Source organism: Hermetia illucens, chromosome 6 (genome assembly GCF_905115235.1).
Source record: "Hermetia illucens chromosome 6, iHerIll2.2.curated.20191125, whole genome shotgun sequence".
Lineage (NCBI taxonomy): Eukaryota > Metazoa > Arthropoda > Insecta > Diptera > Stratiomyidae > Hermetia > Hermetia illucens.
In genome coordinates this window covers 40,492,918-40,509,350 of record NC_051854.1, presented here as the reverse complement: position 1 = coordinate 40,509,350, position 16,433 = coordinate 40,492,918, and the positions used below count along the sequence as shown (strand labels likewise).

The 16,433-nt window shown below is 43.9% G+C and overlaps 1 protein-coding gene across 25 annotated transcripts in view; it reads left to right on the top strand.

The window, feature by feature from the left end:
• The window catches only part of LOC119658719 (glutamate-gated chloride channel), a 211,076-nt gene that overhangs the window by 72,656 nt on the left and 121,987 nt on the right, over positions 1–16,433 (top strand). For 14 of the 25 annotated variants that reach the window (XM_038066354.1, XM_038066351.1, XM_038066367.1 and 11 more), the window contains one exon: positions 11,653–11,765. In XM_038066354.1, the coding sequence (XP_037922282.1) occupies positions 11,653–11,765 (113 nt within the window). Of the gene's footprint in view, positions 1–11,652; positions 11,766–11,798; positions 12,316–12,428; positions 12,447–16,433 lie in introns of those variants that run through there. The other 11 variants (XR_005250276.1, XR_005250278.1, XR_005250277.1 and 8 more) reach the window with 2 other exon arrangements.

Sequence of the window (16,433 nt, the reverse complement as noted above, 5' to 3'; positions counted from 1 at the left end):
TCGTGATTGGTTTCGCCATTTTATTTTATCAAATGCCTGATCAGGATGTAGTCTCGAGACCTTTAAATCCCCATCCAGCGTATCAAGCCACCATTGTTTGGCCGGCTTTTTGGTTGCTTACCATTGCTTTCGATGTTCTGACCAATACTGGTTGTTGAATTCTCGTTAGCGTGAATTACATGACCACACCATCGAAAACGCCTCTCATGCAGTTTTTCCACGATCGGTGCAAACCCATATCGATCGCGGATATTCTCATTTCAGACGTAATCAAAACGTGTCGCGCCACCAGTGCAATGCAACATCTTCGTTCCCATTACCGCAAGACGCCGTTCATTGTCCTTTATAGTTGGCCAACACTCAGAACTATAGAGAGCGGCAGACGGACGACATTGCAGTAAATTTTAGATTTGGGATGTGTTCTGATACGTCGATCACAAAGCACACCAGGTGGGGAATGCCACTTCATCCAGGTTGCATTAATGCGTGAAACAATTTCATTCCGCAGTTCTCCATTGGCTGATAGCATTGACTCGAGATATTTAAATCGCTGAGTTCTGGCAATGGCAGTAACCTGCCCAGAACTGAGCGATTTCAATATCTCTGGTCAATGCTATAAGCCAATGGAGAAGTACGTTATGCTCCTCACATAGTGCTGTCTGTGTGGTCAGTGATTTTTTTAAATGGATTGTACGAAGGGAGATCGCTTTATCGTTCAACGTCATGCTCGCACTAAAAAACCAGTATTTCATGGGAATCGATACTTATCAGAGAAGAAAAAGGACTTCGCATCAACATCAGCAAAGAAACTTTTAGCAAGCATGAACATGGATGTTCCAATTGCGACAAGTTTTGTATATTGTATATTGGATTTTGCTGGAGTTTTCTCCAGTATTTCTACAAACTTCTGCAAATAATAAAAAGTAGTAGTAATAAAAAAAGGAATGCGTAGGATATGTCGAGAAAAGAATGGGAACGCGGCTTAGAAATGCAAAGAATCACAAAGGCATTGGTGGAAAAGGGGCTAGAAAACTTATTGATAAGGTTATTAACGACCTCACTATATTTTTTGGGCTAGCTATTCGTCGCCACGCAAATTCGATAGAAGGAATGAAACAAGAAATTTGGGCAACTTTTTTCCATAAATGTTCTACAGACGAAAATCCTCAGCAACAAAATTGTCCAGCAGGCGAGGACAGTAGGTGCAAATGGCACAAAGCGGAAGCTAAAGGAGAACTGGATAGTTTCCACCACGAGAAGGCACCTTTGACTGAAGAAGTTCAAACAGTCATCAAACCAATCTACTGTTTAGGAGCAGAAACAATGAGTGAGAATAACAATGAGTCCTTAAATGCATTTATCTGGACTTACGCTCCTAAACACCTTCATTCTGGGACCAAGGTCGTAGAAATAGCCACTTTTCTGGCTGTAATTATTTTCAATGAAGGATTCAATGGCATTCTCAAAATCCTAGTGACAATGGTATGTCAAGTTGGTCACTTAGGTCAGGTTTATGTCGCCCGCCGTAATGAAGCGCGAATTTGACGGTCCGAACGACGATCGACTGACCTCGCTAAAAGAGCCAGAATTGAAACCAGAGAGCAACAATCGGCTTTACGAGACTTTTTTGAAGAAACGGAGGGTGCTCTCTATGCACCAGGTATAGCAGATTAATGGTGAGTTAAAATTTTCAAATGCGTTTTTCTCGAAACTGCATCTTGAAAATCGGCTGCCACCATAGCTCAAAATCGATCCAACCAAATTCTTTGAAATTTTCACGACTTCTTTAATACATATTTCTACGGTCCGCAAACTAGGATAATTGCAATCGGACGGGTCATTTTTTTTTTATTCATAAAAGAGGCCGTAAAAAAACACCAAAATTTAAAAAAATTAAGTTTAAAAGCCCACCAAAAATTTACCTTTTAATATTTTCTAATTATCCTAGTGGACCGTGGAATATTGTCCACATTAAAATGCCGTTTAGTTTTTTTCCTCAGGTGAACACAGCGGCCTCCAGCGTGGCAGCAGAAAAACACCTTTTTTGGAGGTGGGTGCATAAATTGTAACGTATTCCAAAAACTAGCTACGATATCAAGCTGAAAAATTTATCATACGAGTATATACTAGAGATATCAATAAACATATGGTGAAAAAATCACGTTTCTATCTTTATCCAGTCCTCCAAAATAATTTTTCAAAAAAGGCAAAAAAACGGCCTCCACACGGGATGACCCCCTTAATATTCGTGTTTCTCTCGCGTTCCTCCTTTCGGTCTTTATCCAGTCCTCCAAAATAATTTTTCAAAAAAGGCAAAAAAACGGCCTCCACACGGGATGACCCCCTCAATATTCGTGTTTCTCTCGCGTTCCTCCTTTCGGATGACTTCTTCCTGCCCAATCTTCCTTCCCATGGCTGCAATCACTTTTTCGGCTTCGGTCCATATCCCCTTTGCTTTCACCATAAGTTCCATTATATTTTCGGGTGGGTGTAAAGTGCTCCCCGGTTGTTGCTTCTAATGTAGCCCTTTGGGCTTCAAATCTGGGGCAAAGAAAAAAAAAACGTGTTCTGCGTCCTCTGCAATATTTGGGCACTTTGGGCGAATCATCACGCCCAAATCGATACAGATATGCTCGATAGCCTCCGTGTCCGCTCAAGAATTGAGTTAGGTCGAAACCTACTTCGCCGTGAGGTTGCTCGATCCATTTCCGGATATCCCATATGATTTTGTGAGTCCAACGGCCTTTTTCTGACTCGTCCCACTTCTCTTGCCATTCCCCGCCAGTTTCAGTTCATGTGAACTGTCCCCAACGGACAGGAGATTCTACGGTGAGATACGTTCGATAGTAAAGTCGTTGTATCTCTATCGCCAGAATCTCAATCGGGACCATTCCTGCTATCACGCAAGCTGCTTCATCGGATATTGTTCTGTAAGCGTAACATGTTCGGAGTACACTTATGCGATACGCAGCTCCAATCTTTCTCTTATTTACTATATTTTTCAGTGCATCTGCCCATACTGGGGTTGCATACAGTAGGATCGAACTGACCACCTTCGAAATAAGCAGTCGATGACTCAGCCTTGGGCCACCTATATTTGGTAGCATCCTCGCAACCCGCGCTCCGATGTTATATGCCTTGATTGCTGCACCTTCCACTTGCAATCTGAAGTTTAACCTCTAGTCAATCATTACGCCTAAGTACTTAAGCGCAGGCTTGGAATGAATTGTTTGCGTTCCAACTTTGATCTTCAAGGAAGTGCACTTTCTCCGCTTAGTAATAAGTACTACTTCCGTCTTATACGCTGCGAGCTGTAGACCAGCATTCTCTAACCAGGATTTAATCTCATAGACTGCTTCATTTGCATAAAGCTCGACTTCTTCGAGAAGGCGTGCAACAACCGTCACACCAATATCGTCTGCGAAACCAATGGAGGCCACACCAGTAAGAAGGTCTAGCGTCAGTACTCCGTTATACATAATAATCCACAAGAGTGGCCCTAGTACAGACCCTTGTGGAACTCCGTCGGCAAGTCGGCAACGATACGCACCAGGTACTTCGCCACGCCTAAGTTGATTAGGGACTCAAGTATCTTGCTCCATCTAACGGAATTGAAGGCGTTCTTTACATCAAGTGTAATCATTGCACAACATTTGCCCTCGTCAAGTGCGGTCTTAGCTGTGTTAGCTACTAGAACATCTGCATCCGTTGTAGACCTCCTCTTTCGAAAACCGAACTGATTTTCGCTGAGACCGCCATCCTTTTCCGCAATTGGAAGTAATCTGTTATAGATTACTCGTTCGAATAGTTTGCCAGTATTATTTAGAAGGCATATCGGCCTGAAGAACGTGGCTTCCCCCACAGGTTTGTTTGGCTTGGGGACTAGTATTCATTTTCGCTTCTTCCATTGTGTAGGAAATCCTCGTTCATTAAGCCATGTGGTGAACGCCTCGGCAAACATATTTGAAGCTATTTTGAATGCTGCCTTGAGAGCTTTATTGGGAATGCGATCCAAGCCAGGTGCTTTATTTCCAACAGTCTTACCCGCAGCTTCGAGGACCTCCTTTTCTCTTACCATGGAAACTTCAGCGGTATCTATCTTGACAGTGGGAATGTTAGCGGTACTAACATTCTGTGAGAAAAGATCCATTAGTATTTCATTAAGCAAAGTAGGGCAAAAAGAAAGCGGTGGGGAGCGTTTGCCTTTGACTTTCGATATTGCTGTTTTATAGGCGCCACCCCAGGGATTCGTGACAGCTTCCTTACACAATCGCTTAAAGTGTTTGCTTTTACTTTTTATTATGGCCACATGTAATTTCTTCCGAGCGTGTTTTGTGTTCTTCATGTAACTGCTCGTATCCAGATCGGTTTCTATTTCGCTGACTGCGCCTTCTGGTATTGAGGCAGGCCTTGCGGCATTCTCCGATTTCAGAGTTCCACCAAAAGTTCGGAACTCCCTTCTGGGATACAACATACCTTGGCATGGAGGCGTCACATGCTCGCCGCAACTTTTCGCCGATCTGTAAAGCTTTATCTTTTGCCCTTCCTTCAAGCGCTGTATTTTGCTGCAGAACTTTTTCGAAAATCTCCTCGTCAAACTTATTAGCTGCCCACCTTTCAGCTCTCACCCGAGACCATTTCATTTGTGTACCATGCATGATTTCAAAAATGATGGCCTGGTGGTCGCTATGCGTGTATTCTACACTGACATACCGCTGGAGATATGTCGCTAAAACATCACTAACAAAAGTGACACCTATCACAGACCCCATTTCTCTCTTTTGGAAAGTGTTCACGCATCCAATGTTAGCCATTACAAGATTCAGACGGGAAAGAGCTTCGAGTAATATACGTCCTCTTGCGTTCGTTTCTCGGCTGCCGGAAAGTCTGTCCGTCTGTCTGTTACACCCGATTTATTCGGAAACGGCTAGACCGATTGTCACGAAAATTGGTGAGAGCGTGTGATCTGTTGTTCCCTTTACATTCAGCAAGTGGCGCCATTTTAGGTTAAGTTTAAGGGGGGTTCCCCATGCATGTAAATGGAGGGTGCAAAATGTTTTTTCATAAAATGTGGCCATGTGGGGTATCTAATGAAAGGATTGACGAAATCTAGAAGCGTGGTGTGATCGAAACCATATTTATCGCTACCATGCAAAAAGGCAAATTTTATTTTTATTTTTTAAATGCCGAATAGTCACTTTTTTTTCTTCGAAACATGGAAACACTTTCGGATGGGTAAGGTATGGTTTCATTTGACATTAAAGCCCTCTTCCCTAGTATACCACTAAAAGAAGCACTGGCATACTAACAGGAAAAACTAATTAACATCGACGAATCATCGTGGAAACGGACAAGGAAGGTACCACAATACGAGTATATGAAGTTAGCTACCCTTTGTATAATATGAATGAAAGCTACTTCATGTTCAGGAATCGATACTTCGAAACCAGCCAGCCAAGCCATATCAACATGGGTAATCCGCTATCACTACTTACCAGCGACATCTTTATCAAGCGAATCAAGGAACGTGTAGAAAAATTTGGAATTTTACCAAGATTTCGGGCCAGATGCGATCACCAATTACCCTTCTTGGACTTACCCATTATCAATAACAGAGGAAAAATCGAATTCGACATTTACCGAAAAGCACACATCCAAGCAGAGAACCATCCCAGCAACATCACAAAACTCCTTATCACAAAAAATAGAAGTAGTTTTCAAGGTGCGGACCCACGCATTGGAAAGAACAAGCGAAATTTTGGGATCCAATTGCTGAAAGGACCCCCCTCCCCCCCATATTACCGAGCCTAGCTAGCACAGAGGCATGCAACCACGTGTCAACGGAGCACTTGCATGGAGCTTCAATATTTTGCTGGTGGACTTTCACAATAAATTTCGCCATCATTTTAGGTTGATGGTATATCTCTCCAGTCTTGGTTGTCTCCGGCCGCTCAGGATGATCTTTTGACCATACATACATTCTTACTGTAACTGTGTTTGAGTTTCAGAGGCCTCAGGTGAACATCCCTGCGGTTGTTTTACGCATGTTTTGTTTGTTTACATATCCAGGAAGATGGAAAATGTGCTTCGTCCGAAAAGAAAATGACGGCGTCATTTTTTCACAAGCAAGCTGTCTGGATGAAGTGAGACACTTCAAGGCCCTGATCCAATATAGATTGTTGCGCCAACATTATTATTAAGTTGTCTGGCTTCGTAAACCAACATTACATGGGCTTTAACTATTTGATGAATGGAACGCTTCGAATTGCCAAGAATTTTCGGCTTTCACCGTAATGAACTTCGGGGAGAATGTTCAATGACGGCCCGAACCCTTCGGATGTTTTCGGGGAATGAGAGTGTTCCTGTGCATCCGTCTGATTGACGACACATTTTCAGTAGTCCCGAAAGCATTCGTCCACGAAACCATTCGATTTCGATCGGGAACACGACCGCGAGGGCAACATTGAACCTGAAACGCTTTGAGATCCCCACCAATGCCAAACGTCAAAAACGATAAAACGGAAAGAAGGTCAATGAACGCCAAATGTGAAGGACTATTTAAAAGTAGTAATCCGGTTAGGACTCATGGAGAGCAGAGCCCTGAAGCAGCAGAATTACCCTTCACACAGTTTGGTGCAAAAATAGTACAGCAGAACGTACACCAAGCCATAAAAAATATGGTGAGAGCTACTCTACAACAAATCGCAGCAGGATGAACGAAATTCCAAGGTGTCACAGGTGACACAAGTGATACCTAATCTGCTACCAAACAAGAGAGTGGGGGAAAAAGATGTAGATCCTCTGGAAAATCAGCAGACGCCTAAGAGGAAAAAGGCCATACAAATAGTTCCGAAAAACGGAACTAAAAGCACCGACGAAAGAAAGCAGGTCCCCCAATGGTGAGCTCCGGCAATCGAATCGATAAAATCCAAGAGGGATAAAAACCAAAGTAGTTAATAAAAAGGCGAAGAAAGAGGCAAAAGTGCGAATTCGCCCAGAGGCAATTGTGATCTCCAGTAAAGGAAATTTATCCTACGCGGAGATACTGGAAAAGGTCAAAGCTGATCAAGACCTAAAAGTTCTAGGCGGAAATGTCAGCAAGGTTCGAAGGACTCAGAAGGGTGTGTGTGTGTGTGTGTGTATGTTGGGGGAGAAGCTACAGCTTCTGAGCACTCAGGCCGTGTTGGCCCATTGTACTCGCCTCCCCCGTCTAATGGAATATTCCGGATTCGTTAACGTATCGCAGGATTTCCGTTAGTGGATGTGATCCTACCTGTCGCAATTGGAGGACATCGGCACCAAAGATCTGATGCCTGAGACGTCCATAGGCGAGGCGTTTACATAGGAAATGCTCCGTGGATTCCGCTTCCTCATTACAGGAGGGACACATATCATCTTCGGTAATTCCTATTCTGAACATATGCCCAGCTAGTGAATTATGGCCTGTCAGAATGCCCGCAATACACCTGCAAGTCCTCCTGCTTTTCGACAGGATAAACTTTGCGGTACGTATGTTGGGTTCTGGCAGGAAAAGTTTGGTGTGTCGAGCAGCATTTAAGCTCTGCCACCTGTCGTTATGGGAAACTTGTTCCCAGTTTTTGAAAACAGATTTAGCCAATGCTACTGATACCTCAATTGCTGGCTCCGGTCCCGGCATAGGGGAGATTGACCCCTCTTTTGCTAAAGCGTCCGAGATTTCATTTCCCTCTATGCCACAGTGATCAGGTACCCACCGTATTGAATCTAGACATAGAGTTCAAACGGTTTCTGCATTCCTGAACGATTTTCGAGGTGATCAAAGGACTGCTCAATGCCCTCAGTGCAGCTTGACTGTCACTGCAGATTGCGATGCGCATGCCCTTCAACCACTCGTCAATCACCCAGTTTGCCACCCTTAGGATCGCATAAACTTCGGCTTGAAAAACTGTGGCATATTGTCCCAAAGGAAAAGCCCACTTCTCGTTTTTATTCGAGAGGTAGACTCCGGCTCCAGAACCCTCTTCTGTTTTTGAGCCATCGGTGTAGAAGACTTCCGTATATCCCGCCACGCATTCCTCTGGGTCTTCCCAGTCCTCTCTACGCTTCAGGGTAACTACATATCTTCTACCAAACAAATGTATGGGGACAGGAGAATCGGAAGGCATTGTAAGAACTGGATTTAGTCCTCCCAGTAACTCTTCCAATGCTCTGTGCCCCCCACATCCGTTGTTTTCCCATAGATCTAATCGAATTAGCCTATGAGCTGCTCTCATTGCAGTGCTTTGAATAAATATATCCAGGGGCTGCAAATTGAGTAGTGCATTCAGAGCTGCGCCGGATGCCGTGCTCATGGCACCAGTGATACCCAGACAAACAGTTCTTTGCAGTGCGTCTAGTTTACGGTGAAAACCTTTTTGTCTCACCTTAACCCACCACACTACGGATGCATATACGAACATCGGCCTAATGATGGCAACGTATATCCACATTACCACATGAGGCCTGAGTCCCCATGTCGAGGCAAAGGTCCGTCTGCACAGCCCATAAGCTGTGAGAGCTCGTTTCATCTTTACCTCTACATGTTTGTTCCAAAGAAGTTTTTTATCTAGAGTGATTCCCAGATATTTCACTTCTTCGGAGAGTTGAAGGGTAGTACCCCTCATCTCAGGGAGACAAAGTCCATCCAGTTTTCTCCTTTTTGTGAATAAAACCATTGTGGTTTTATTTGGATTAACTGACAAACCATGTCTAAGGCACCAACTGTCTATCAAATGAACGGCACGCTGTATATTCCTACACACCGTTCCAAGATCCCGATCAACAGCAAACACAGCCACGTCATCAGCATAAGCTTGAGCGTGTATTGGCAAATTTTGCAATTCGCATAGCAGTGAGTCGATCAGCATACTCCACAGAAGCGGCGAAAGCCCACCTCCTTGGGGGCAGCCCTTCGTCGCTTCTGTAGTCAGGTAGCGATCGACCCCTACCTCAGCGCACAACAATCTTTGCTTTAGCATAACATGGATCCACTCAATTAAAGCATCATCAACACCATGCGCTCTGGCGGCATCACAAAGTTTTTGAAAAGGCGCACAGTCAAAAGCCCCTTCAATGTCCACGAACACCCCTATCGCGTACTCACCATTCAAAGTTGCATCCTCTATCTTTGTGACCAAAGAATGAAGAGCAGACTCACAGGACTTTCCACGTTGGTAAGCATGTTGGTTTTCACTAAGTGGGTGTGACCTAAGTGCGTTTTCACGAATGTGACGCTCCACCAGTCTCTCCAAACCTTTCAGCAAGAATGAAGTCAAGCTGATCTGTCTGAAGTTCTTTGGAACAGAATAGTCATCTTTCCCAGGTTTCGGTATGAAAACTACCTTAACCTGTTGCCAAGACGAAGGCACGTAGCCCAGAGCAACAACAACAATTTGGGGCACCCTACGTTTGCAGTCATAAGACCAGCTGAAGTGATGAAATCAAATAGCTTCTCTCCTCTTGGATTGCATTTGCTACAGCCCCAACAAATATATTGAGCATTCGCATCGCAACCTATTAAGAGTTCAAGACGCATGATTCTGCATACGCCACCAGATACAAAGAATCATAGGGTAAATAAGCGGAGGCAACTATGATGTTTTTCCTCTCGCCATTTATTTGGTATTGTACATATGATGACCGTAGCTAAGTCCTGGGAACAATATTGTCTCAGCATAGTTCCCTCTAACCGTCTTGACATCAGGACGCAAGCTCTCGGTCTTATGGATCTTTTATGGTAGAAGATCCTAGCCCCCTTTACTGATCCAATGCCACAGATTCTGTTAAATCGAACCCACGGTTCTTGCACCAGAAAGATATAGGGGAAATCCTGCAGCTTTGTCATTTTCGCTGCCAACAGGTAGGAGGAAGCTTTGGCATGCTGCAGGTTGATTTGACCAATCTTTATGTTTTTCGACATAAACTTAGTCTATTGTCGCTGACAGAAGAGTCTGGGGCGTCCAGTGTGGATCTTACCGGGGTTTCCAGTTTATCCCCACCTTCCGCCGGAGATTCCGCTTCCTTGTATCCGATTTCTCTGGGCGTTTCCTCGCCTAGTGGTACAGCCACGTCCATGTCCTTATTCCCATGATGCTTCATCTTCCTTCGCAGTGCTCTCTTCTGCCGTCGGCTTCGGGCCTTTCCAGGTTCACGGTGTCCGGACCGCTTGGATCCATTTCCACACACCGTCGTTAAACCAGTAGCGTCCACGTCACCAGCTTTCCGTTCTTCCGCTCTTCCTGGTAAGGATGAAGGAGAAGGTTCTGACAGGCAGAATTCAGCCGTAGTTGGATTTCCAGTTTCTCCCAAAGTTTCCTTCGCCGTAGGCACCAAGTGCAAGCTTTCCACTGAGTCGGAAAGCATGCCTTCTACAGATTGATCTGTAGGCGAGTATGAATGTGGTGAGGTCTCCAAAATCCGCGTCTCGGCCGCGACATGATTGCTCACGGTCGCGGGTGGATTCGAAGTCTGTGACTTCTTACCACTTGGAGAGTTTAAATTCATCGTTTCCATATTCATATTTTTGGACACCCTTAGTGTAGTAGTAAACTACTACAGGCTCCCCCACCACGACAAGGTGGTGCTCGAGGGGGAGACTCAGAAGGGTAATCTCATCTTTAAGCTGAAAAAATCCAACATGGGAAAAACTGATGACTTCAAAACTCAAGTTAAAAACTCACTTGGGGAGAATGTCATATTATGGACCCAAAAACATGATGTCTACATACAATGATCAATCCGATCGATGCAGAAGGTGTGGGGAGAAAGGTCACATGGCCAAAGAGTACAACAGGGATCCCAAATGCTTATTGTGTGAAGGAAGGAAGAGACGGGATTACCGGCATATTGCCGGAAGTGCTAAATGCCCGGAATTTAGGAAGGCGCTGACCTCAATCATTGCAGGGTCGCTCAGGATTTACTCGAGCAGACCACATACGAATCCAAGGTGGGAATTGCCATCATTAGCGAACCCTATAGAAACCGCCACGGTGGCATATGGGTAACAGATTCGACTGGTGGAGCGGCGATATGGACATGCAGTCGACAAGCCATACAATGTACTGGGAGTCAGACAGCCGTAGGCTTTGTGTGGGCAAAAATAAACGGGGTATATGTGTACAGCTGTTACGCCCCACCAATTCTGACACTGTCCGAATTCGAGGAAATACTTGACAGTCTTGCTCTCGACGCAAGAGGTCGCAGTCCAAGCGTGATTACTGGTGTCTTCAATCCTTGGGCTCGTGACATGTTTTCAGAATAGGCTTTCACACAAAACGTGCGCTGCTGCACAGATTGCTCGATGTTGGCGACTGAGTAAAGCTTCAAGGGAACTCCCATCCTCCTCTGTCTAATGATATCACCCCCAACTACCCACATCTCATTGCTAGAAGAGGAATGCCCCCACTCTCCAACCCATCAGTCGGTGGTGTTCCACTCTGTACATATGAAGCCTGAGTGCTTGGAGCAGCGACTTGCTCATTAACCTAGCTAACTACCTTGCGAAGTGCAGGGCTTTAAAGATGGCTTTAATGAATTCCTGCCCTTTTAACAATTTTTGATTTTAGAATTAGAAATATCTTAGAATAACAAAGGTTTCCAAGCTCTTAATTGAAAATTTTCTTTTTTATATTTCAGAGCAAATAATGCAAAAATAAATTTTCGTGAAAAAGAGAAAAAAGTTTTAGATCAAATTCTAGGAACAAATAAATATGATGCTCGGATACGACCGTCTGGCGTGAATGGTACAGGTAAGGTTCTCGCTTATTTTCCTTTCTAAGCATTCAATAACATATCCCTCGAATCGGAGAAAATTCAGTCGATATAGGGAGCAATTTAAGTACATAGATACTGGATAAGAGTATCTGAAGTGTTCAGGTTCAAAATTATATCTATAAAATTGAATTTTCAACAAGAAAATATCTATACCCACACAACAAAAAATTGTATGAAACACAACACATTGAACAAACACAAAGACACACCATTAGAAACAGCTTAAGCACTATTGCAAGCGAACGTCTGTTCCATGTATATTTCGTTAAGGCAAAATAAGGGTTTTTCAAATATTTTTAAAACTACAATTGTATTTATACCTTGTTTTGATTTCCTTGTATGAAAGAAACATGTATTTATTAACACTGCCTTCAATGATTTATTAATTTTCCACAACCGCTTTTTAAAAAAAAAATTACTGAAACGTGGTGACGTCTTACCATAATCCAAACGGGACGAGGATATCTACTCCTTGAAAATTAACTTAAATCATTCCGCTTACTCAAGAGCACTGCAAGGCAGCAGGTATTTTTTCATTTAGCATTTCAAAGAATAAGAACTTTCTTAAATTTTTTTGTTGAAAAATTAAATTCCATGAATCTGGAGCCATACAAATCCAGACAATTTACCATTTCTAGGAATACAAAAGCAGGCATGTGAGTATCTATTATCCTGGACCATGTATAGGTGAATTTAATTCGAGAGCAATATTTTGCACCTCCTTTAAATTATTCCTCTATTCTCATCTCAACATTCAACTGCCCTTCCCTGTTAACCGAGTTAGACCAGTTGTCCCTCAAGATAAAGATATGTATGCACACCACTTAGCATTTCTCTAAAAAGGTGTAAGGATAGGTCGACAGACAGTAGATACATATAGGTAGGATTGTCGTAGGATTAAATGCAGTCCTTTCGAAAGTCGACACAAACCCCAATACCTCCTTCAAGAGTGTTAGACATATTTACATTTTCTTCGATCGACGGATGATGAAAGCTTCCCGACTCCTTGCAAACATAACAAAGATTTTAGATACTTATAATAGGTTGCTGTAGAAGTCTTCATAAAACTTTGAATGCACTACATTGGTAACGCTATGCAATTGAACAATTGAATTAGAAGAAATCGGAAATCATTTTTATAACACTTAACACTAAATATTAAAAGAGTGGTATGCAGGACAATTGAGAACTATCTGCGAACGCACTCTTATCTACAATTCGGCGCACTAAGCCGAACCAATACTGATTTCGGTCTAATAAGTATATCTACTGATTGTTGCTGGAATAAACAGTATGGGATTTGGTAACTGCACATTTGTTATTATTAACATGGTCCCTTTTTAACACTTAAGGGTAATCAATGTCAGTTAGTTAGGTATTTTTAGTGTGTATCTATGTAGTTTTTAAGATGATTTCGATCGTGTTTAATATACGTATGCACTAAGTTACCATCTAGTTTGCCTTATGTGTTTTGTACCTAATATGAATTTATCCTAATCAGAAATGTTAAAAAAAGGATTTGGTATTATCTTATGCCTTTAATAAAACTCCAGGTGTTAGTACCTAATAGAGAGCTCGGAACTTTCGGGAAATTCGGGGGAACTTTCTTCTTATTCCAACGCGAACGATATTTTACAGTCAGCCAGCTCCAACCTGTTGAACTCCAGCCAATTTCTGGCACCATTGTGCACTCACTGTCCCTACTCACAGATTTGTTATATACCTCCCATGGAGCATAAATCCACAATTCATCGTTATGGCTAGGAACAAAACTTTATGTCCTTACTATGCTGTTATCGAGTGCGAAAGAACTTTCATCCAGTAAAAAAGCTGACTAACTTCCTACCTCCAAAAGAGTATTAAATTCCTTCAACAATCTAGTATATCCCAGTGAAACTGTTTTCCACGTCGTCACTTATAGGTATCTAATATTAGGTAATTTCCTCGTGTGCTTCTGGGATTCTGTGAGAGACCAGTTCGACGCTTAGCCCCCAGCTTAGCTCTTCAAAGCTCTCGATCCGTCTACTGCATCCTCTGATTGGAAAATTTCAGAAGTTGTTTTCAGGACTCATACAGTAAGTCTTCTTTTCCATTAGTGGGACTTCCCGATTCGTCGGTTTCTTTCGGCTTTCCTTTCGCATGACCTTTTATGAAATTGACCACATTTTCTAAATTGACGTCTCCTATTGTCAAGTGTTGTCAAACGGTATGGTGGCTCAGACGGTGCGAGGGACAAGTTGCTTGAGCGCCAGCCTCTCGATCTGGCGCCACAATTTCAAAACGATGTTAGTCATGGTTGTTTGTATTCGTCCTTGTGCTTATCTTGCTCCTGTAAACTTTTCCCTTGAACACCATTAAACCTGATAGTGAACTGAAATCTTAATGAATGATGAATGATGTTAGAGAAAAAAGCTGTGAATGATTTATACTACACAAAGCAGAAAATGGGACAATCATATTACCAAGTTTAGTCGTATTTGGGCTTCCTTCTTATTTGTTTCACAAAACTCGTTTTCTCTTTATTCATTCTTAGGCCAAGTTCTTGTGATGCCTGCATAAATTTGTAGAATAACACCAACTACCTTTACAATCTGTTCAGTCTTAACCATCGTCAGTTCAGTCAACCACGCCAATTCTTCTCGCAACCCGAACCTGCATATATGGTGCTTTTCGCTGGATTGCTTGGCGCTTGCAATAGTAATTCATACAATATGTTTTGTTGGTCCACCCTTGGTCTTTATTACAGCAGCTTTCATTTACGTTATACTCCTGTATCCATCATCATCACCATCAAAGGCACAACGACCGGTATCCGGTCTAGGGCTGCCTTGATAAGGAATTTCAGACATCCCGGTTTTGCGCCGAAATCCACCAATTCGATATCCCTAATAGCTGTCTGGGGTGCTGGTCTCCGCCATCGTTCCGTCTCAGGCAGGGTCTGCCTCGTCTTCTTTTTCTGCCATAGATATTGTCCTTATAAACTTTCTGGGCTGGATTATACTCATCATTATGGATTAAGTGACCCAGCCACCGCAAAATATTGAGCCGGATTTTATCCACAACCTGACGGTCATGGTGTCACTCATAGATTTCGTCGTTATGTAGGCTACGAAATCGTCTATCCCCATTTTGGGGGCCAAAAATTCTTTGGAGGATTATTCTCTTGAACACGGCCAAGAATTTGCAATTTTTCTAAGAACCCAAGTCTCCGAGGAAAACATGAGGACTGACATTGTCTTGTACAGTAAGAGCTTTGACCCTATGGTGAGACGTTTCGAGTGAAACAGTTTTTGTATCTCGGGTCGTTCTTCCCGTGATGTCGATATCGGCAGCATTGTTTTTTGGGAGTAGGGTAGGTGAATGCGTTTACGCACAGAGTGTTGGACTCCCGCAACAGCACGCTGGCGGACTACCAACTAAACACCTCCCTGTCATCAGAGAACTAGCCTGGAACCGTTTGACACATTACTTCGGGCTAGCCCTCCCGCTCTCCCGGCTTTGGGAGCCTTCAAGTCAGGGAATTCCCTTCACCAACGGGAGGGGAGGGGAGGAAGGGAGTTGTTAGTTCAGGGAACCCCTTTCCGTCCGACCCCTCTGCCGGTCGAGTTCAATCTTCTTCGTAGTAAGAAGAGCCCGAACATAATGCGCAATTCGATTCCAGCTGCCAGCGCTCTTCAGCATCTCTCGCACAATGTTATCTAGAGAGAGCTCCCCTGTGTCTGCATAAAGCTGCTGGCGGAGGCCGTCCCACCTCTCGCAAGAGAAAAAGGTGTGTTCAGCGTCATCCGTCACTCTATTGCAGAACACACAATCAGGAGATCGCGCCTTCCCAACCCTGTGCAGGTAAGACTGAAAACCTCCATGCCCACTTAAAAGTTGGGTAAGGAAGTAATCAATCTCACCGTGCTTTCTGTTCAACCACGGATCTAATTTGTCGATGAGCCGCACAGTCCACCTGCCCCTTGGCTCATTTTGCCAAGAAAATTGCCACTCGTTAAGGGTGCGTTGACGTTCTTCACGGGCAACCACTTCTCTTAAGTTTTCGCTCTTACGGCGGTAGATAGCTTTGCGCTCCTTGGCAAGGAGGGCAACGGGGATCACTCCCGCAATCACCATCACAGCCGGTTCGGAGACCGTGCGATAAGCAGACGCCACTCGCAAAGCTCCCCGCCTCTGCACTTGAGCGAGGCGTTTACGATGCACCTCCTTGTCAAGGGCATCAGCCCATACCTCCGCACCATAGAGAAGGGCGGACTGCGTTGCTCCCATGAGGAGACGTCTCCTAGTTGATATAGGGCCGTCGACATTCGCCATTAGCCGACTCAAGGCCGCGACTCCTGCTGCAGCCCTGTCCGCGGCTGCTTTGATTTGCTCGAAGAAGCTCATCTTCGAGTCGAGCATTAAACCAAGGTATTTAATCACTGGTTTTGACTCTATAGTCAACTCGCCGATCGATATGGGACGCAAGGTCGGGATTCTCCTTCTGGTCAGGATGACTACTTCGGTTTTTTCCAGCGCAAGGTTGAAACCGCGAGCAGTCATCCATCCGCTTACCCGTCGCATCAATATGCCAAGTCTGCTTTGCGCCTGTTCAACAGTGCGTCCGGCAACAAGTGCCGCAACGTCGTCTGCATAACCGACCA